The sequence below is a fragment of the Charadrius vociferus genome, unplaced genomic scaffold (assembly GCF_000708025.1).
Source record: "Charadrius vociferus isolate BGI_N301 unplaced genomic scaffold, ASM70802v2 scaffold15, whole genome shotgun sequence".
Lineage (NCBI taxonomy): Eukaryota > Metazoa > Chordata > Aves > Charadriiformes > Charadriidae > Charadrius > Charadrius vociferus.
In genome coordinates, this window is record NW_009650064.1 from 2,142,852 (window position 1) to 2,166,326 (window position 23,475).

The 23,475-nt window shown below is 39.3% G+C and overlaps 2 protein-coding genes across 2 annotated transcripts in view; both read left to right on the plus strand.

Annotated features, from left to right (window-relative positions):
• The window catches only part of LRP12 (low density lipoprotein receptor-related protein 12), a 118,280-nt gene extending 112,563 nt beyond the window's left edge, over window positions 1–5,717 (plus strand). Inside the window, exons 6-7 of the mRNA XM_009891906.1 lie at window positions 281–413; window positions 3,888–5,717. Of these exons, the coding sequence (XP_009890208.1) occupies window positions 281–413; window positions 3,888–4,751 (997 nt within the window). The 3' untranslated portion in view covers window positions 4,752–5,717. The remainder of the gene's footprint in view (window positions 1–280; window positions 414–3,887) is intronic.
• Window positions 5,718–15,669: 9,952 nt separating this feature from the next.
• The window catches only part of DPYS (dihydropyrimidinase), a 33,407-nt gene continuing 25,601 nt past the window's right edge, over window positions 15,670–23,475 (plus strand). The window contains exons 1-3 of the mRNA XM_009891806.1: window positions 15,670–16,069; window positions 19,934–20,092; window positions 22,281–22,460. Of these exons, the coding sequence (XP_009890108.1) occupies window positions 15,800–16,069; window positions 19,934–20,092; window positions 22,281–22,460 (609 nt within the window). The 5' untranslated portion in view covers window positions 15,670–15,799. The remainder of the gene's footprint in view (window positions 16,070–19,933; window positions 20,093–22,280; window positions 22,461–23,475) is intronic.

Sequence of the window (23,475 nt, forward strand, 5' to 3'; positions counted from 1 at the left end):
CAGTTTTTATGAAGTAATATAATCATCTCTCCAGGTGCATTTTATAAGCCTGTGCTGCTTTGTTTTTAGGAATTTATTGTTGGGTTGGTTTTCTTGTTCTTCTCTCAGCTGGACAGACCCATTGGAATGACTGCAAGCACTTATATATTCTTTGTCAATTAAATTCCAATTAAATTAATAAAACTTCATTTGCAGAATTTCAGATTGTAATAGTTTGATGTAGTTTTAAATATATACTTCGTAGTCTTATCTATTATGAAATTTCTCTTCTCTTTGAAAGATCATTTGAAACTCATTTGTCAAGGGTTGAGGCTGAACTGTTAAGAAGAGAAGCTCCTCCATCCTATGGACAGTTAATTGCCCAGGGTTTAATTCCACCAGTTGAAGATTTTCCTGTTTGTTCACCAAATCAGGTAAGGTTCCAAAACAGCAGGCAGACCACTTAAAATTTAAGGAGACTGAAATAAAGATATTTTAACTTTCATCTGCTTTTTCTTTTTTTTTTTCTTTTATGGCATTTCCTTTTTCTTCTTTTCAGGCCAATACTGTTATACTAAGGATTAGCCACTGGATAAAATCATGATATGGTAGCACCACACAGTTTTCTTTGTGGGCTGTTTTTCTTGTTAATGAATGACAGTCATGCACACTACAGAATCTCTCTTGGATGAAAAGTAACAAAGTAAAAGCTGGTAAATGGGAGTTAATAGTGTCTAGCCATCTTGATTCTCAAATGGTTCATTAGCACAATTTTTTAACAAAGCCATTTTTTTAAAAAAACAGTTCAAAGCTCTTGTGAAATAGAAGAAAAGTCTCAGTCTGAAAATCCTGCTGTGGTGCTGTATTAAAGTTGCCATTAACCTGTATTATGTGTTGTAATTAATGCAGCAAAGTTTACTGTTAGTTAATATTGCTGAGCATGTAAGAAAACTACAATACCGTAAGTAGGGAATTTTTTTTATTATTATTATTTTGAACAGTATTGATTTAATTACATTTATTCTGCTGTAGATTTCACTTATGCTTTCATGCATACGTGTTCACAAGCAGCAGCTGTGATCCGTGACAAAGACTTTTGCAAAGGAAAAGAGGAAAATAAATTGCAATTTGCACAAGAGACTTTGAAAACATGTCAGAAAGAAGACATTGTGAAGATTTTTCAGTTGCTAAATTAGCACTAAAACTCATTAGTGGCCTTATTAATGAACAGCTGTTATGACCACTGTAGAATCCCTCATTCTTAATTGATGGGTTATTGTGGTTATAATGAAGATCAGTATATTTCTGTTTAAAAACCATTCTGTACTTTTACAAATTTGGCTTGCTGTCCTCTCTTCCAAAATCAAACTTCACCAGTTTGTGAGGCAGCTATGCTCCCAAGCCTCTTGAGGTAAGGTAAGCTTAAGACAGTCAGGTAAGACAGGGCAGTTGCCGTGCCCAACTGTGTAAGTCCTGTGGTACAGGTAACTTTGAACAAGCCAGTGCTTTGTGCACATCCCTACACTGTATGGGTACACTTCAGGTGTGGTGCACATGAACATGCTTCCAGGAACTATTACAATTTTCAGACAAACTTAGCTCACTCAGACCGATTTTTCATCATGAAACCCCACAAAGGTGGCTAAAATCTTGAGTTTTACTAAAATGAAATGTCCTGATAAAGAGGACAATTCTGGAAGACCCAGACATGTAGTAACTGCACTCGGAGCTTTTGTACTGGTACTGGAGCTTTTAAAAAGCTGTGCAATTACTGAAATTTTTGTTTATCTTCAGTTTGACTTAAATTGAATTAACCACTATTGCTTTGGATGTATTCTAACTTATTTTTCAGAACTAAAATATAGTGGAGTTTGAAAGACTTACTGAAAGTGGCAATCTTTCAAAATATAGTTGCATCAAAGTCTTTCTGTGTGACCATGATTTCACACTCCATAAAAATACTGATGCACATACAATAGTTAGGAACAATCAGGGTGTTATTGAATTTCCATTATGAAGACCCGTATTTCTGATAATACTTATGGCCTTGAAAACTTAAGTAGCTATACTGGGAAATTAACCAGTATAAAAATAAGGGATAGTAGGGAGCAGGCCATCACCTTCAAAAATAACGAAAAATTCATTCTAGAGCATTGATGCTTCCATGATAAAAATTTTTAGTCTTATTTAATCGATGAAGTTGCATTGTTTAAAAAAATTTTGTTTTCAGAGGAGAGAACATCAGTAAGAGCAAAAGCCTAAGAGGTGACGCATATTGTATTCTATATATTATAAAGCTCAAATTAAATTTTAAATATGGTTAAGTATTGGGGGGATGGAGTCAGTATTAAATTGGGGTGTGTTCAGCTTGCTTTGTTTTGAGCAATGTATACATCTTAAGATTGCAAATGCGTGTAGTACTGAAAATACCTATTTGAGATTTCCTGGAAGTTAGCGGTCTCAGGCCAGAGGAATCTTGGGTGTTCTGGTTTGTATGTAATGCTTTCCACCTAAAACCGATACGTGCCTTCAGAGCTGGATTTGCAAGGGTGGGTAGCAGTCTCTCCAGTAGCTTCTGAAAGTAAGGCTACTGAGCATATGTATTTATGTGCTTGAATTCAAATATCATTCGATGAACTATTGGAAGGGAAGAGGTAGGTTGTGCCTGAAGTATTGTTTGGGTACTGTTCTGTGTACATCCTGTGGCGTCTGAAGGATTGTGGAAGGGAGCTGAAGTTGACAGCATGGGAACACTGAAGTTCAGTGTTTCTAAACAAAGTGAAATATATGCTTATATGTTAAGTTTTTAATTGGGGGGGAAAAAAGGCTATTTTGAAGAACAGTCTGTATTTTTGCCATAATCTTCATTAAAAGATGCAAATATGGACTTTATCCTGTAATTAAACACATCTGTGAATATTTTCAGAATTAGGGGCATCTGGCAGATCTTCTACCCTAGTATTTGAGAACTGAGCTACTTAGCTGAGGCACTGTTTTCTGTAAGTTTGAGTAAGGCACTCCCAAGTCAAAGGTATTAAATTGTAACATAACACAAACATATTAAACGTTGTACAAGGTTTTGAGCAGAAAAATTCAGGCATGCATTGTTCTACAGCTGAATGACTAGAAAATGTATACCAAATTTGGGAAATGTACGGTTTGGAACACATAAGATAATTTTAATTAAACAGAAGCATTAAAGCATTTTGAAATTGGAATTAACTGATTATGCCAGAATGGGGAGGAGGGGAATAAAACTACAAGCCTTTGCTAGAGAGGATATTTAATTTAGTCTCTATTCTAGGCAGCCCCATGGTAGTGGATAAGGAAAGGTCACCTCTGTTAAATCTTTCTGGAAGATTTCATTTGTAAATCCTAAACTTTTTGAGGCATGTTTCTATGTACTGTACTCTAAAATCCACAGTGACTACTTTATTTTCTGTGTACGATTGTATGTAACAGATCTTGCATATCTGCTGTACTGGGCCTGCACTGGGTCTGTGGATGTGCTTTTCTGTAATCAGTGTTCCATATCCAGGTTATAGTGTGTTGGTTTTCACTTTCCCTTTATTCAGAAGACCTTGATTTGGGCAGAAACATATCTTACATATGTCATTGCTCTTTTATTCCCCTTTTTCTTCCATACTTATTTCTGCTTAATTTCCCTGTCCATAATGTTTTTTCCTCAAGAGTATCAAGAGTTTTTATGCCTGCTTTGTTTTTCAAATAGCCTATTGCTACATGCACCAGATCCTTAATATTAAAGATGTAACATTTTTTTAATATTTAAGACTCTGTGTTTAACTTTGTGGTTATATGATGTTTTGCACAAAAGTTGTCGTTGTTCTTTTGTTAGAGCAGTGCCAATGTACTGTCAACACTTGAATGTTGCTTGTCTTCTCATTTAGGCTTCAGTTCTGGAAAACCTGAGACTGGCAGTACGATCTCAGCTTGGATTTACCTCAATCAGACTTCCTATGGCTGGCAGATCAAGTAACATTTGGAACCGAATTTTTAATTTTGCAAGGTCACGTCATTCTGGATCATTGGCATTGGTCTCAGCGGATGGAGATGATGTTGCCAGCCAAAGTACTAGTAGAGAAGCTGAAAGAAATAATACTCACAGAAGTCTGTTTTCAGTTGAATCTGATGATACAGACACGGAAAATGAAAGAAGAGACACAGCAGGCGCAGTTGGTGGTGTTGCTGCCACCTTGCCTCAGAAAGTCCCTCCTGCAACAGCAATAGAAGCAACAGTCGGAGCATGTGGGAGTTCCTCTGCTCAGAGCAGCAGTAGCGGTAACACGGATAGTGGAAGAGAAGTGACAAGTGTAGACCCCCCGAGCACAAGTCCCGCACGTCACCAGCTCACTAGCGCGCTAAGTCGTATGACTCAAGGCTTACGCTGGGTACGCTTTACTTTAGGGAGATCAAGCTCAGTGAATCAGAACCAAAGTCCTTTGAGACAGCTTGATAATGGGGTAAGTGGAAGAGAAGAGGATGATGATGTTGAAATGTTAATTCCAGTCTCTGATGTAGCATCAGACTTTGACATGAATGACTGTTCAAGACCTCTACTTGATCTCAGCTCAGATCAAGGACCAGGGCTTAGACAGCCTTACAGTGCAACACATCACGGTGTAAGGTCATGCAGTCGAGATGGCCCCTGTGAGAGCTGTGGCATCGTACACACTGCCCAGATACCCGACACTTGCTTAGAAGCAACAGTGAAAAATGAAACTAGTGACGATGAGGCATTATTACTCTGCTAGGTACGGATTGTTTAGGAAAGATTGTGTACAAGTTGGAGCAATATCTGTCATTGTTTTGTACTTCACAATTGAAACTAGTTTTTAGTTTTAAAAAGTCCAGGACAACATTATGTTAAAACTATTTTAGCCTGTGTGGTTGATTAAACGTTTCTTATACTGGATGACGTTATGGAACTATTAGAGTGAACATTTTAGTGGCTCTGAATACACGATGTGTGTATCCAGTATAATCTGATTATTCTTTAAACTGAAGTTATCCCAGTTAGTTTCAAATTTAGTTTATCCTGGTACTGTAGTTCAAACCAGAAACGTGGCTGCTCAAGACTTACTTGGCTGCCTGTTTAACCCCATATTAACAGGTGAATTTGTACAGAATTTTTTTCCTTTAGGAATTGACTCTGTTGTATTATTGCCAACATACTTGTAACTTAATATACTAAATGCTGGTAAGGATTGTTAATGTAAAATATGTACTTTTCTTTGAGTTTATACAACATTTTGTCTAAATATTCTTGAATTTCATCATAATGTGAACTTATTTAAAGGGAGGAGAAACTTTCTTCAGGAGCATTCTTTTTTTTCTCAGAAGTACAAAATGCAATGATTTGTGAAATTTAGATACAGTAGATGAAGTGATGGCAAAAGCTTTTCTAGCACTGACTTTCCTAAACTGCAATCTAATATGGTACAGCCAAATAGTATGTAAAATCCCCAGTCATTAGTCTTTTTGATTTGAAGTAAAAAAGGGCCGAAGATATTACAATGCGTGTTAGTTCTTTAAATATTCAATATGTACAAATACACTACAGAATAAGTTCCAACTGGTAATAGATCTTTCCCTAATACTGTAGGGTATAAAGCTTGTTTGGACTCAAGGGATTTGCACTAAAATCATATTAAGGTCTCTAATGAGCTTAGTGCACAAGCACTATCACTTTAAGTACTATTATTGTCTAATATTGCAATGGCTATATATTTCCATGGCTCTTTTCTTGGGGTGTTGCATTTTTGTTGCAATTGAATTTGCTTTACTAATTCCCTATTTATTCGTTGTATTTAAAAACTGGTTTACTTGGTTGCAGACTGGTTGTTTAAAAAAAAAAAAATCCCTTTCAGTGTGTTTTTTTAATGATATTACATGTTGGAGCAAAAAAGACCAGTGGGGAAAAAAAGCTCATAACTTCCAATTTTGTGATAAGCAGGTTAATATGTGGCTACTAGTGTGACAACAAGAATCTACACCTTTTAAAAACAAAAATGTCAACTACTGTTTTATTTATTCTTTGCCAGTCTGTTTTTAGTAGGCTTAAAGATCCAGTATGAAATGTATTTGTGTGTGATTGTATGCTATTTATTAAATTTTAAATACTTTGTTGAATGTCATTTTAAAGCATGTTTAAAGTCTTGTGCATTTCTGTCGTGTTATGCTGTCGGGCAGAACTGACTAAAATGTTTTAATATGTATCAAAATTCAATTGAATTTTTGTTATGTTTTCGAGGTACTTTTAAAGATAAATCCAAGGTCTGTCTGGCTTTTTCTTTTATTTTTTAAAAATCCTCATCTCTGAAGTACAAATCACGTGCAGAAGAAACAAATAATTGAATGGATTCCAAAGTGTATATACCTTCTCCCTCTTCCCTTCTTTCACAGGCATTGGGATGAGAAAAATAAACAATTTTACCATCTGGTTGATTTTATTCACGAGAGTTAGCAGGTAAATTCTGAATTCAGGACACGTTTATGTAGATTTGTGCTTTTGAGGAACTTATGTGCAATACAGTTGTAAAAGATTTTATTATAGTGACCCATGCGGTTTTAAGTTTCAGAACAGATCACATCACACTGGTACCGGATCAGGTACAGATTGGCCCATAATTACACATACCCGAGTAGAAGTCATCAATGGCCATTTTTATTCACATTGAATAATATCTAAATCTGTGGGTAATCTTTAGTCTGATTTCAGTGGTGTTGCTTATAGAGCAGGCCACTATGCAATATGAACATGGTAACACACCCTGAAATATATGTGAACAGTATGTCCTGGTATAAAATACTGGGTTTTTAAACCTTCCTAACTAATCGTCATTAGAAAGTGGTTGTGGAAATGTTTGTCCTCAAGGCAGATACATTTCGAAGAGTCTTCACAGGATACCTTTGGTGTTATATGCACAAACATAAAGTGATCTAAATTTTTTCCATTAGATGCCCCAAATAGCATGTACCTATGGACTCCATATTGCAGATGTAAAAAGAACACAATGTTTAATTTGTTTTAAATGAGAAATGCTACACATTTAACTGAGAAGTTGGATTTCATTGAGAATTTGGAAAATTGTAAATAAATTCATATTTGTATGAGGCTAATTTGTTGCAGTGATTTCTTTCTTAGTGAATTTAAAGGGAGTGATCAAATTTTCTTTTGATTAATATTGATTTGGTTTCCTTTTGTTTGTTCGATTGATTTTTGGGTTTTTTTGCTGAGACTTCTGTTGAGTCATGTTACTTCATTTCTTATTTTGGAGCTACTCAAATTAATGTTTTATTTAAGTGATTCTTGGTTTAACTGTGCTACCATGCTAGGGCATTTTGAAGAAAAGTCAGAATGATTCACTGTGAAATTACCTTACTTTCTGTAATAAATCACTTTCATCTGAAAGCTTTGAAGAATGTAGGTTATTGTGAGGTGATTTTTCTCCTCATGTAAAGCTTTCTAAGCACGGAAGGAGTTTGTCATTGTTCCTCTTCACATATCACGCTTTTCTTGTCATTTGATTTGCATTGAAACATTAAGGGGGCTGACTAAGCTGCTGATGCTACAAGGGCTTGTTTTGTTTCCAAAGTCAAGTCCATTTTCCGTACAAGTTCAGCAAGTATTGCTGATAGCTCTTCTTTCAAAACAGGTTCCCAGAGAGGATGCTGGAATAAGTTACAGTATCTTGTGTTCCAGTTCCTATCCAAATGCCAAAGCAAGAAATTGTGGCAAAGCTTGGATTCAGTCTAGGAAAATTACAGGTCAAGTTTGGGTCACAAATACTTTTTCAGTGAGTCCTTACATTGAATACTTAACTGCAGACCAAAGTTAATCATGGGTTTTCCTGTTGAGATGGTTTTGCTTCCTTTCTGAAAAGTGAATGTTTACTGGCGTGTTTCATTCTTCAGCAGCTATTTGACTGCTGCAATTGTCCTGAGGAAGTGCTGCACATTTTCCATAAATCTTCAACAGCTTTAATCTTCCTGTAGCTGTGACCAGGGATTTTTATTTTTTTTCTTGGCTCTGTCTCTTTTCTTTCTCACCTGTGAGTTTCTGAAAATAAGCAGTTGGTAACTGAACTCCTCAAGGATATCTACAGTCCAATTGCCCAAAATGGGGAATGTTCTGAAAGGACAAGGTAGAAGTCTGTCCTATCCCTTTGCCAAGTCACTGAAGGTATGGAGAGGTGAGCAGATCCATAGTTAAAACTGCTCTCCTTCTAGCCTCTTGTGGGGTTTGACTGCTGTAGTTAGCTTTCCCTCATCAAAGTAAATTGAGTTCATGCATATTTGTCTTGATATTGAGTTTTATAGCAGAACGTTCCTATCATGTCAATATATTTGCCCAGTTGAGGCTTCCGTTCACATCCAGTAACACTCTATGGTCTGTCTGGTGAATAGCAATTTGGGGGAAAAGAATGTAGTACTCATTAAATTTAAGTATTATCCAACAATTCAGATAGACTAGATTCTTCCATAACTGATGGGGGAAATGCTCTATAAGCAATCTAGGTTAGTGATTCCTAATTGCGCTTTGAGAAAGGGCATTTGGAGAAAGCCAGCATTAACAAAACGTGGCTGATCTTTGTGAACATTCTGACACAAATTAGGATTTGTAATATTCCCACCCTGCCCTGAAATCTATCAGAAGAACTTAGATTTCAGCATTTCATTCCTTGTGACCCAGTTGTATCATATTATCAAAGTACCAAAGAAAAAGTATAATCTGAAAGAACTCACTTCACTTGCATTTAATTTGAAAGATTATTGCACATTAGTCACCCTGTTTGCTGCTTGTGCAGGAAGGAAAGGGGCGGAACACAGGAGGCAGAAAAAATTAGGATGAAAAGATGAGTCACTGTTTTGATTTTTGAATGATGGGAGCATTGTAATAAAATGGACTAGAAACTAAAGGAATATAATTGTAATCAATTACATTGCGCAAAGGATTTATTTTTTATTTTTTTTTAGATAAACAGTTGTAGGAGATCCTCCAAAAATAAGTCAAAATGGGTAGGGCATGTCAAATTGGGAACATGTAAGAGAAGGAAAGGAGGAGTTCTGGTGCAAGGTGCACTTCCTAACAAATAATAATGCAGAATGTAAAGGACAAAGGAATAAGCTTGTTTTAAGGAATAAGGAAAAAATTCCTGAAATAAGGATACATTGTAGATACTACCTAACAGGGGCAGATATCTGAATCAAGACAAGAAATCTCAGGTTTTGTCACAGCGTTGTTGACGTGTGGTGTTACAGAGGTAAGGGAGAACAATTAGCAGAATTGCATTTGTACCTTTGCAACCAAACTTTCATGTGTTTGAAATTATGCCAACTGTAATGCAGAAATAATTTTTAGCTGCTTTTCCAGGTGTAGAAAATTGAGCAAGAACAATTAGTAAAATGTATTGTTTTAAACCTGTCATTTATTATATAAATAATATTTTGCTGGGTTTTTTTTTCCAGATAATGCATTAGTAAAAATAATAATTTCCAAAGGAAGCTAACCTTTGTGCTTTTGTGATTGTTTCTTGGAATTTGGAAAAAATCCCACCTATGAACTGGCTTTCTTTGGCTGTGATTATCCACCAGGAAGCAACTGACACATCTGATGAGTTTTTCCCAGAATGTCCCGACACTTAAAACTTCAGTGCCTGAGCTGCACTGCCTTTGTGGTTGCATGGATTTGTAGAAGGTGGCTATTTTATTGGACCCTTAGTTAAGCCACTATGGGAAGTGACTATTGAAAAGGGCGTAGTATTTACTGTTCCTTAGACGCTGCTCTGACGGGTTCCTGGTCTGTCTTTTCTCTTCCTTGGTTGTGCTGTCTGATCCACTGTTTGTGTTGAGCAGGTTCAAGAAGCACTTAGTCTTATGAAAATGAGACAGAACAGTCACTACCTGTTGTTGCTTTATAAAAGTGGGATGGTCTTCACCACATGCAACCGTTTTGGCTGCCTTCCTTCGTGTCACATATGTGGGGTCCAAGGCTGGATGCTAATGGGCTGCAGCATCACTTCCAATAGATCTGGGGAAAGTTTGGCACTAGGAGCTTGGATGTGGCCCAGTACTTACACTAAGGAGAGTGTATATGCACTTGTACAGATGACATGGAACAACAGGAATCAAATCCTTTCATAATTTTTTTTTAATCGTGTTATATTACAGAAAACCAACAGGATGTACTTGCTAGTTTTGGAAAGCATTTCCAACTGAAGAAGCCTTTGGAGATTAGATTTTAAAACATCACCCCTGGTTTGTGTCTGCAAACCTGTCTCGTGAGAGTAGCCAGCACCAGATCGTTCAGAAAACTTGTTATGAAGTTTTCACAAGGGGCACCTGATTGTTCTCACAATTATGAAGACTTCCCAGGTAGAATTACATGTAAACCATTTCATTTCATTGAATGAGCATTAAATTCTCACCGCAGAAAAGAGGGATGTGAAAGTAAATCCCAGGTGAACCGGTGTCATGGATTCTTTATAGTAATTAGAGAGAAATGCCTACCGAGTATTCAGAGTCCTTCTGACTTTCTGAATATGGGAAAAGATAACCATGCATTCCCTTCTGCAAATCCAGAATTCACCTCAAACTGATACATCTTTACCCCAGCTCTCCAAACCCAATTGCTTTATCCAGCATTACTGAAAGTCAGTGGTATCCTGTTAATTTTCTTGAGTTGAAAATCTGGTTCATGATCCAGTCTTTCTTCCTTGGAGGAAAGTTGTCAAAAAGGAAAAATATGATTAATAACATGTTTTCATTAGCTGAGTTTTCTCCCCATTGCTTATAATCAGTCTCTGGTTTTCATCACAAAACATCTTTACTGTTTGTCCAAAAGCCTATTTGTCTGCCTCTCCTGCATTTTGAGACACATCTCTGCTTCACCAACTTTTATTTGAAGCTTAATGCCAGTAAGAATCTTTGGGTTAAGGAAAAGCTGAAGACTGAATGATGATAGAAGGGCTTTTCAGAAATAGCATGTGGTAGGAAGGATGTGAAAATGGAAGCAAAGGGAGGATAAGAATAACATGAGATAATTACAGTAGAAGATAGAAATTAATAACATTTTATGCTAGGAGGTAGCAGTTAAAGGTTCCGGGGGGGGGGAGTATGTGTGTCTCAGAAGGCTTTAAACTGACTGTATCTTCATTATAATGACTCAGAAAACATTCTCAAGGTCTTCTGAATGTTCCAAACATCAGTTGTCCATTTCTTGCAAATCTATTCCTTAATTTGCTGAATTATTTTCTTTTGGTAAATAATAGATATGTACTGGGTTTTATTCAGGGTTCTTCATCTTAAAATTAAATCAGTTAAGTTAATCATTAGGTTACTAAGAAATCTCTTTGATCATACTTCTGTGATAGCTACACTAAACAAGACATAGAATCATCCAGGTTGGAAGGGACCTTTAAGATCATCGAGTCCAACCATCGACCTAACACTGCCAAAATCACCACTAATCTATGTCCCTCAGCACCATGTCTACCCGTCTTTTAAATACTGCAAGGGATGGTGATTCCACCACTTCCCTGGGCAGCCAGTTCCAGTGTTTGATAACGTTTTCAGTGAAGACATTTTTCCTAATACTCAATCTAAACCTCCCCTGGCATAACAACTTGAGGCATTCCAGTGTGTAGATTTTCAGGATTATTTGTTTTGCTGCAGACCACAAAATCATTAGCATAAGATTCAAGTTCAGGGTTGCAATTGATGACTTTCTGCAATATCTGTCAAATCATTGAACTAGTATGGAATATTTTAGGATGAGTAAATGTTTCTTAACAAGAAAATTCTCTACACAGTTGTGGTTTAAGCCCAGCCGGCAGCTAAACCCCGCATCGCACAGCCGCTCGCTCACTCCCCCCACCAGTGCGATAGGGAAGAGAATTATGAGGGGTGCAAAAATGCAAAAACTCATGGGTTTGAGATGGACAGTTTAATAAGTAAAGCAAAAGCTGCACGTGCAAGCAAAGCAAAATTAGGAATTCATTCACTACTTCCCATCAGCGGGCAGGTGTTTAGAGCCATCCCCAGGAAAGCAGAGCTCCATCATGCAGTAAGGGTTACTTGGGAAGACAAATGCCATTGCTCTGAATCCCCCCTTCCTCCTCCTTCTCCCAGCTTTTACTGCTGAGCAAGACATTGTAAGGTATGGAACATCCCTTTGGTCAGCTGGGGTCAGCTGTCCCAGCTGTGTCCCCTCCCAGCTTATTGCTGGTGGGGTGGTGTGAGAAGCAGAAAAGGCCTTAACGCTGCACAAGCACTGCTCAGCAGTGACTAAAACATCCCCATGTTGTCAACACTGTTTTCATCGTAAATCTAAAGCATAGCACTGTACAACAGTGCAGAGTCAGCCACTGATTACAGATCAAAGATTTGTTTTAAACTGTGCAAAGAGAAGGATAAAAAGTTTTGTGGGTGAGTGAAAGTTACGAAGCCAATTAGGAGCCAGAGGCCTTGTTGCAGCAACAACACATATTCAGTGATCACTAAGCATACGGGGCCAGTCTTCTCACAATATTATAAGGATTATTTCTGCCCTATAGGTGGTATTTCAGGCCATTCTTTCCAGGGACAGCTGAGAAAAAAAAAAAAAAAAATTACCAAATGCATGTAAATGCAGCTGATGTGATTCTATCTTGTTTGTCCAAATGACCTAAATAAAAGGACTGCTTAGACAGAATGTCATTATCTGTCAATAAGCTATTTCATGTGTTCAGAACCACCTGTAAGAGGTTCAGTTTTCCTAGGCACAGCATTATAACGCCTGACTCTCAATTACCTTGTTGGTTTGTGGGACCTGCAGCTCTGAGTTGGGCACAAAGTTACAGGTAGGAAAGTTTAGACACTTAAGAGTAGCATCCATAAAGTTTAAGTTAGTCAGGAGGAAATCAGAGGTGGAGAAATGGAGCTCAAACCCGATGCTGTTCAGAAGCAGAGGTAAACAGGATTTTGAGTTGTGCTACTCTTCACCATTTAGGTGTCAAAGTCATGTCAGCTCTTTCCTGTACAACATATCGAAAAGGGAACCGAATACCCTGATGCTTACTGTAGTCTGCTGTGATGTGATGGGCCCTCCTTCAAATCTCCCTCTGCCCCTTTTTGGGGAAGGATTTCAGCAAGAGCAGTCTACCACTACCACTAGCCCAAGAGCATACTTGGAGGTGATTATCTGGGTCTGTCATGTAGAAAACAATTTTGTAGAAATAACTAAATATTCATTGGCCAGGGAGAAATAGTAAGAAAGCGACTATTTTTGGCTGGCAGTTTGGGCACCGAGCTGGGAAATTCAGAATGAAGCCTCTTCACCACTTAATAATTTGTTGATGCTGTTCCACTTGAAGTCATTAAATATCCATTGGGGCAGGCATATGAACTTGACTGCTGCACCCCTTGTGACTGCACACGTTCGAATGAACCCCTGTCTTTGCCACCCCCTCTCCTCACTTAACAAAGATCACTTCATCCATACAAAGTGAAACTGTTGTGCCTGAGACATACCCATCTCAGCTCCCTGGCAGTCCAGCTATTCAAGTGTCCATCTGCATAGTGGAAGAAACGGGTTTGCTGCCTCAGCAGCAGCAGAGATTCAAAGTACGGACCTGTTACCCCATTTCAGTGCCTGCCTGGACCTCCTCTGTCCTCACTCTAATGTTCACAATTCCTGTCTTAAAGGACTATAGTTTGACTTCCCTCCTATGTCTTTCTTCTCCTGGTCTTCAACTCAACTGGTCCTGGCTCATCAATACCACTGTAACCAGTGAGCCAGAGTTCATGACTGAATTCCCACCACAGTACCTTGACCCCTGTCTTCTTACCAGCTTTAAATGCAGCAGAGATGGTAAGTGCAGCACCTACCTGCCCCCCAGAGTTCTGCCCGTTCAGCACCACGCAGGTGCCCAAGGAGTCCTGGGGCATTTCACTTTGTTGTTCTCCTTCTCTGCTCTCTTTTTCCAAACATGTTTTGACCTTTTCTATTGCTGTGCAGTATGATGAATTCTGGTGGCTCTCTGACACACCACACGAAAAGGGGAGTCATAAGACAATTTGGGATGAGCAGATACAAAGGTAAATGTCTGGTACTGCTCTCCTACCCACTGGGAGAGAAGGAACAAATGTGACATGCTGACGGGAAGGTGATCATTTTCCAAATCTACTGTCATTTGCCTAAGTCACTTTTTGGCAGCATATATGTGCACCCTCTCATGGTCCTCAGAGACAATGTTCTGTCTTCCAGAGCATCATCACTGAACTAGAAGAGGTTGGGGGGATGAAGATGCTGGTGCTCAGCAGGTTCAGGGACACGCTTGAGCAGTGTCTCTGCTGAGTATGCAAACCCCGGGTGACCGGAGGAGAGAAGCAGAAAAAGTCCATAGTCCATAGAGCACCTCTGGGATGGTGCAAAGCAGGTCTTTCCTCTTCTTCTGCTCCAAGCTTTTACCTCATTTTCTAGCCATCCTAATTTTACTTTCCTTCTTTTTCCAGGTCTGTGTTCTGAAAGGTACAAGCAGCCTCTCCCAAGCCAGGGTCATGGCAGCCCTATATGAAACCCACTGCAGAAGTTCCGACTTTCCCTTTCCCCCTGGATCTCACTGCCCAGCGGCGGGCTCTGCTGCCCCGACATTTCGGAAGGGGCACCTCTTGGGCAGCCGGGGGGCAAGGGGCCGGGCACAGCCCAGAACAACCAGCGGTTGCTGCCTGCACAGGCCGGGGCCGGAGAGGGCTGCCGGCGGTTGTGAGGGCAACAATGGGGGGCAGCGGGGAGTGCTGTGAGGACACCGGGCGCAGGGCAGCGGGGACTGTCGGCCTCAGCACGGCCAGTGGCGATGCAGATGGCTCAAGGACACAGCTACCGGAAAATGATTTTCACATGGTTCTTCGAGAGCGACCACACGACCCTGCCGCTTGAGCCTCCTGCTGCTGACAGGGTGAGGAGAAGCCCCGGCAGCCTCCAGAAATCCCCGAGGGCCTTCTCCCCTCAGCCCAGCATATTGTCCAAGTAGTGGCATTGGGGATGGGAGGGCTGTGTTTGGGTCCTGAGGGTTGTGTGTCCCACATCACCTTCTGAGAAACAGCTCAGGAGCAGTTCCTGATGGCTGGTGTCCTCTGGCGGTGGTTCAGTCCCATGGCAGCAGAGTGGACCCCACCGTAGTGGCCTGGGGGGGCCCCGCTGAGATGGGTGTGATGCTTGGAGCACGGTGGCCCTGCACTCTCCCGGCCCCTCTGCACAGGCAGGACTCACAGACTCCCCAGACACTGCTGCAGAGCTCAGGTCACCCTTGGACTCCTCAGCCACTTCTGTGAAGAGCTCGGGTCACCTTTGGTTTCCAGAAACCCCGTCGCAAAGAGCTTGCTCGGGTCACCTTTGGGTATCACAAGCTGATGAATGGCTATTTTCACAATAGCCCAGCACGTTTCAAAACCTAGGGTGGACAGGGCAGGCTGGAGCGAGTGCTGTGAGGACCTAGCCAGACTTTTCGGAAAGCCTGGCCCCGCTCTCTCCAGGCAAAGAGCCCGGAGCAGAAAGGGCCCGAAGCCACCGCTGTGCCAGCAGCCTGTGCGCCGGCCCGCTGCACTCGCTGGGCATTGGTGCTCCACCGGAGGTGGTAGGAGGAGCTGCCAAGGGCAGAGGGGGCAATTCTCCCAGTGTCTGCTTAAAGCGCTCTGTGTGGTGTGTGTTTAGGGCCATTTGGAGATAACCTGCTGCTCTGGGAGAAGGGTGGGCAGTGACACACTCTCAGGCAAGAGCAACTTTCTGAGCTGAGTCCTCACTCTCGCCTTCCAGGCTCCCATGCCTCCCCAAAAGCTGGCTCAGCAGAGACTTTTGATCAAGGGGGGGAAAGTCGTGAACGATGACTGCTCTGTGGTGGCTGACGTGTATGTGGAAGATGGAGTGGTGCGGCAAGTGGGACCAAACCTAAACCCTGAGCCACCAACTGGACTCGTTGTGCTGGATGCGACCAACAAGCTGGTGATCCCTGGGGGCATCGATACTCATACACACATGCAGTTCCCTTTTATGGGTAGCAGGTCAAAAGATGACTTCTATACAGGAACAAAGGTGGGTGCATATATACGTGTCTGTGTCTGTCTGAGCTTAGAAAGGGATGTCTGCTGGTTATTCAATATTACTTCTAAAAGAAAGAATAGAGCACAGGCGATTGTTACTGTCCCTTGTCTGGGACACTGTAATAAGCAGTTGGGTACCTTCAACCAGTTGGTCCACCTTCAACAGTACGTTACCTGGGTTCCTTCAGAGACTTTTCTGGCTGTGGGTGGCAAGTGTTAAGCACCGTCATTCACCCTGGCTGTTGCCATGCAGACTACAACTTGCATTGGTGCATGCAACAAGCTTCATGCTTTTCCGAGCAAAGGTTAACTAAAGCAACAGTTTAACTCCCCAGTGCGTTGGGAGCACTTCTGTGGTAATCCAGTCTTTCTCCTCTGTTAGCATGGGGGAATGCAAGCTTTTCTTCTGTCATTCGCTTTGGGCCTTACTGTGTCTCTCAGTAATAGTCCAGTTCAAATACACTTTCTAAAAGTACATAATTTCCCCCAGTTTTACATCTGGAGTGGGTTTTTTCCCAGCTTTTTAGCTGATGTCATTACATTCCCTGTGTTAGCACTGTATCACTTAACAGTATTATGTATTATCTCCATACAGTAAAAATACTCATACAGAGCTCCCTAAAATTTGTAAGGTAGTTTTCTAAGAGCTCTGCTCTGCAGGGTGAAATCCTTGGCCCTCGGAGGGGATCACGTTGCCCTTCTTGGCTTGTCTGTTAGGCAGCATCCTCAGAGAGTCTGTATATCCCGTCCCTCTCACAGCAGAACTGAGGTTTACTAAAAAGCAGAAAGCGATAGTGCATCCCTTCTAAAGAAATGGATTTCACTGATGTGCATTTTTTTCTACTGTGCAAAATACTAATTTGCCTCTTTGGAATAGTTGAAAGAAGTTAAATTCAACTCCTTTTAACAAATGGTGTGGTGCAGTAACCACACAACTATTAAGAACCTTTCAAGTTTGCAGTCTTGCTTAGATTAACCCTATTCTTTAACAGGAAAGTTCATTTCTTGCTTGCCCCATAATGTCATGAGAGTGCAAGTTCCATTGTCTGAGTGGAACAATTGTACCTTTCTATAATCTAACAAGGATTTGGGTTTTTTTTTAAGTTGAGCCCAGAGTCCTGAAGGAAGAACTACAAATGACCTGTACGCTGTCCTTAAATTACTGGCATATTTCTTCCATTAACAGTATTTATTCCAAATCAAGATAGATTTGCTGGTGTTGCTGCTGTTATTTGAATGGAAATATTTTACACTGGATAGTTTTAAGTACTAGAATTGTTCTTCTCAATGAGCACAGAATTTATAGCAGCTCATTATAGTAGTCTGTAATTATTCTGCAAAACATTGACAAAAAATTTTGTCCATCACAGCAGATCTTTCCTGTCATACCAAAATGGCTGCTATGTCAAATATAACATGTTTCTCCAAGTCAAACATAAGACAAGACGTAAAAGGAAAGCTACAGCATTGAATTTTCACCTCCAGAACTGGTAGCTGAAAAGGGACTATAAATTTTGATCATGGGAATTTTTTTCCCCAAAATAAGTCTCTTCTGTAGCTATCTGGTAGAAATTAGGGAATCTATTACTAGATGGGCCTAAAAATGCTGTCTTTTTCAGATGTCCACAGAGAAGACATATTTTTTGAAAAAAATTGTAGTTCCCCAAATGGCTTCCACAAGCAGTTTTTGGTCTTCACGCTGCTTTTTGTGATAAATAGAAAGAAAAAAAAACAAGTCCACAGAGTCTGTTCTGCTTGTCCATAGACATCACTAAGTATATGTCCTGGCTGAACAAAGTGCAGAATTTCATTTCTGGAATATTTAGTTTACACATTGTATAGTACACAGATACATATGATAATGTTTTGCCATTTTCTGCAACAATCCTTTATTTCTCTTTGAAGGCTGTTTTTGTAAACTAATTATCAACAATGTATTGAGAAATTTGATATCTCAATAGAAAGCAAACAAACGTGACTTGAAGCCAGGATGATTTTGTTTGACAGGAGAAAACATGTAAAAGAAACAGTAATGACTGTGGCTTAAGACACCTTCTTAAGGTGTAAGTGATCTCATTCTTAGCGTGTCCACTGACTTTAAAGAGAAGCAAAGATGCAGACTAACTCAGAGGTAGGTGCCTACACTGTGAAACAGCAAAGTAGGGCAGATAAATTTTGTGCAAACTCGAAAAAGAAGTAATAGTTTTTTGAGGCTCTGGGTTTTTATGAATAATTTTTTGAGGCACTAGACAGGGAAGCTGCAAAACAGAAACTGTGTGCACAAAACAGGATGTCCAGATAGTCACTATGGTGCCTGAGAGAAGACTCTAGATTCAGCCTAATGATCAGATATCAAAAAGTTAGGTATTGTGGACCTTCTTAACCCAGGTCATAGTGTGGAAAGTGTTCAAAGGTATTTACTGAAGGCCATCATCTCACAAATATTTTGGCAAGAGAATCAGGGAGACAGAGTTGCATTTCAACTATTGCAAAATACACTACAATGATTAGCCAAGATTTACCCAGTCAGTTGACTAAATAATAGTACAGAATACCTTTCTTTACAAAGAGAGGGTAAAAAAGGTGTTAGGGAAAAAAGAGTCTTTCGGTGGAGTTGTGGAATCCATGACCTTTTTTTTTTTCTTGAGGTCTATAAGCATTCTCTAATTCTAAATCCTGTTTAACAAATAGGAAGTCAATCTATCTTGTTGAAAAAAAACTTGACAGTTTCAACAACTTCTCTTGGAGAAAATATTTTGCTGAATTCATCTGATTCACAAATGTTAAAGTCACACTCCAAACTTCTTTTTTTTTTGCAAAATATACTGACATATTTACAATTTTACTTCTGATTGCTAAGTGAAGGGAACGAAAAGACTGACTGATCTAGAAATAGGAAGAGTAATATAGCATGAATTTGATCTGTGTATATTTTGATCTGAATTATACCTGTTGTGCAAAGGGATATTGTTTAGAGCAATAGAGGGGATTTCTCTGGCTAATTTGAAAGACTGCAACAATTACAGCAGAGGATTTCTCTATTGGATCAGTTTCTGTTAACTGAGGATCTGGTTTCTGGGAGTGACTAACAAAGATTCTTCAAAGGAAAAAAAAGTAATAATTCAATTGTTCATGAAGAAGAGTGAAAATTTTTGGTTAAAAATCAATTTTTGATCCTCATGACATACATAAAGTAAGATTTTTGTTTATTTATTTGTTGTAAATATTTATATGGAGGATGTAAATACCTCATTCTATTTAAAAACCTGCTGTGCAGTTTTACTGTGTGATACTCTGTCAGAAATAAAAATGCTTTTAAAACACGTTAAAAATCCTTTTGTTGTTAGACAAAAGTTTGGGGATTTTCACACTAGATTTTGAAACTGAATCTGGTTTTCTTTTTTTCATTGTGTATCTGCCCCTTATTACTTTCCTGTCACACAAACTTGCTTTTTCAACTATGTAGACTCTGAGGAAGCATTTTTCAAGTTGACTACAGTCTTCTGGTGCTCTTCTTTCTTGGACATCCAAGCACTTATGGAAACTCACTGATGCATGAATGCTGCAGACTCATCTCCAAATCTTTGATAAGATTTTGCACATGTGTGAAAACTTCTCCTTCAGTCTGAGAATTTCCCCATGAGTCTCCTGAATACCCATTTCAGAACATCCTTCTCAAAGGAGGTGAAATTAATCTCCACAATCATTTTGCAAGTTCAAACTTCACTCAGGGAAACTCCTCAGTGGCTTTTGGCTTTTCAGTCTATCAGGATTAATTGTTGCGCAGGGAATCGGAGAAAGTGGGAGTAAATTTTCATTCTCTCTGATTGCTAAATATTAACTTTCTTCCTTCCAGGCTGCTGTAGCAGGAGGAACCACTATGATCATCGACTTTGCCATCCCTCAGAAAGGTTGTTCTCTTATTGAAGCCTTTGATACATGGAAAAACTGGGCAGACCCTAAAGTGTGCTGTGATTATGCACTGCACGTGGCAGTTACATGGTGGAGCAACAAGGTAGACACAATAGCTGATTTTCAGTTCCGTGAATTGGTAACCCACCTGCTTTGAAACAGTTCTGATGTGCTAAATATAGCTTGCTGACAGTGTAATAGTATTTTTATGTGTAAGAACTACATTTGAAACAGTCCACACCATTCTAAAAGTACATGTATTTGATAAAAATAAGAAAGTCTGCAGATGGCCTACACCTTTGTATAATACTGCACAAAGTTAAAGGAAAAGGAAGCAATTGTGCAAGACCAAGACCAGGCAGGCCAGAGGGGGCAAGAGGTGTTTGCATAAATTTTGCCTTTTGTTACTTGGATATTCTATAATCTGTGCTCCTGTTGCGTTTTGGTGGTTTGGGGTTTTTTTGTTTGTGTTTTTTTTTAAATAAAGGTATACATGAAAAATATGGCACTTAACTTTATTTATAAAGGAAGATTCCTAAGTGACTGCAGTAATACTTCCTTAAAGTAAAGCAGGACTGTAGTTAACAATTACTTGAATGTGAGATTATATAAAAAGCCTTTTTGGAATTTACATATGGGAGAATCGTCCTTGTTGTGTGAATGTTTGCTGATAGCCTGAAAGCTTTACTGAATAAATTAACTTTTCAGGTGCTTGACATTTATCTGAACCTGACCTATGTTTTACAAGACCACTTCGGATTCCCAGAGAGTGTGTATCAGTACATAGATACATTAAGTAAAATCTATTTTTAAATATTAGAACTTCCTCTAGTTTTTAACTTCTAAAATATATAAACCAAAGCCTTCACCCTACAAACTCCCCATCTTTCGTCTTCTATGCACTAAGCACTAAACAGACTGACCACAACCTCTAGCTCAAAGCAAAGACATAAAATAAATTCTCCAGTGAAGTTTGAGGAATGTTATTTGAAACAGCCTTAGTAGAAAACAGTGGAATTGTAGTGAAAAATCCAATAAAACTAGGGAGGTGTAAATCAATGAAATGTTCTAGTTTATGTTAAGAAGTTAACTGTTTTTAAAGGCCAAGATTGAAAGAAATAGAAAGGTCTGATGTTTTGTAGCTGTAAAAGGGCTGGGTAAAGACGACTGGTACTTCATGCTCTTCTAATTAGCTATCATCTCCTCAGGATTTAAAGTATTGATTAAAAACATACATTCTTTACAATGCCTTTCCTTAGTCATAGTAATAAGTGACAAGGAAAATAAATGACATGCCTCTATATTTGTGCCAAGGTCTTATGTCAGGTACTGATTTGTTTGATAATTCTCACTCAAGATATGCTCCCATCCCTCCTCTGGATAAGTCCAGAAAATTTCCTTGAGTTGTTTATCAATCCCTCACCTTCCTTGGGCAGATCCAACCAGATTATTAGAGAGAAGATGAACAATAATATTTTACTTTTTGAAAGGAATGCATCCCGTGGAAATTGTAATAACATCACAGATACACGTCAATTACTGTCACCATCATTTTACTGGGAAGGGAGAACTAAAGTTAGGTAATGGATAGTTCTAGCTAACCAGCACTACAAGAAACCTTTGGGGTAAAATCTGCATCTTTCTTTCTTTGGGACATAATGTTTTGCTGGGCTTCACAGACCCTACCAGAAGCAAGGAATCCTATCCTTGCATAAAAGATAGAAAAAAGACAGTGCATAAAAGAAGACGAGGAGGCTTGCGTCTAGAGTTTTAGAGCCATTTTGTTTGACGACAAAATATTTCAAAATGCTGTGTGTTGTTTAGAGTCAGGACAAAGCTCTGGGAGATAAGATCTTTTCTCTTACTCTTATTTGCCAGAAGCTGAAGCTTATTATGATCCATTTTTGAAAATCATTTTTGCACAAATCTCCATACTGTATCAGTTGGATGCATTGATTATAATATTGGACTGGGTGTTTTCAACCAGGAGGTTTATTTGGAATAAAATTCTGCTTCACTATCTTTTGTAAAAAGCATTCTCTTCCTGCAATTAGCTTGTGTCTCTAATATCTGCACTGCAGTGATACTGGTTTATATACTTTAAGAATCAATTTGATGCAAGAAGAACAGTATAAATCAGTCTTTAAATAAGTGGCTTGGGCTATTTGGACTGAATGTATCTTTGATGAGTGAGTAAAGGCTCACCCTTCATACTTATAATTTCTTTAAAAACATATTAACAGATAAAATATGCTATTGTTGTTTTTTGCAAATTTCTGGCTGTCTTTCAGGTGAAGGAAGAAATGAAAACTCTTGTTCAAAACAAAGGTGTCAACTCCTTCAAGATGTTTATGGCCTATAAAGATGTATACATGGTCAATGATGAGGAGTTATATGCAGCTTTTTCCTGCTGTAAGGAACTTGGGGCAGTTGCTCAAGTCCATGCGGAGAATGGGGAGCTAATTGCGCAGGTAGACATTTGATATTTTGTCCATCAAATTCAGGAATATAAATGGTCCTGTTACGAAAGCACTTCAATAGATGCATTAGTACCATCACTGTATCATAGGAAAAGGCTTTTCTACCTTATTTTACTTTCAGGGAACTGAAGACAAACATCTTGTCCAAGATCCTAAAGGATGGTTCTGGGGAGCTAAGAAATTGTAACCTGAAGTCCTGGGTTCAGGGTAAACAGGAGGCAAATGATCCTGTTGTAATGAGAGCTATACTTGCAATACGATATATATACTTGCAAAATAATATGTATACTTGACTGACAAAGAAAGCAACAGTCAGAGCCTGACCATTGAACAAGTCAAAAAAGGGAACACTCAGCCAAGTATTTAGACATCAGGTGTGTGATGCCTAACCCTAGATCTCTCCAAACATAGTTGGCTCAGGAATGAATCCAGAAGTATGGAGAAAGCTTCGCTCACTTGGTACAGAAGTCTCAATGCGTCCCTATGCATAGTTAGCCTCACTTCACACTTTCTGTTGCCATCTTAGTGCTGTGTGGAGGCACTGGGAGTATAACTACACTGATGTCTTTGAGTTTCTTCAACTATTCTAGTCAATAGTGCTTTGACTCTGCCCCAGGTCCTATAATGGAAATGAATTTATTGCTAAGTAATCTCAAATCAGCAAAGCATAAGTTCCTGGAATATAGTAGGGACAAAATCTTATGCCCCTTAAAACCTTGGAGCTTCATTCAGAGGCTTTGGATGTGTATCTTTGTGCTTAGTAAGGATCTTTCCATTTATTTCCAGCGTGGGGTTAGTACTGTCGTCTCAGTTACTGGCTGTGATCATTTAAGAGTACATAGGGAGAAGAAGGGTTTTCAAAAGTGGTGATTTACCCCTGCAAGCCAGTGGAGTGTGTTCTCTGAGGTCAATTAGGTATTCTGAGACCTGTGGTTATTGGGAGATATATTTCAGTTAACACAACAATAACTTATCTTGGAAAAAAATCATAACTGCCTTTTTTTTT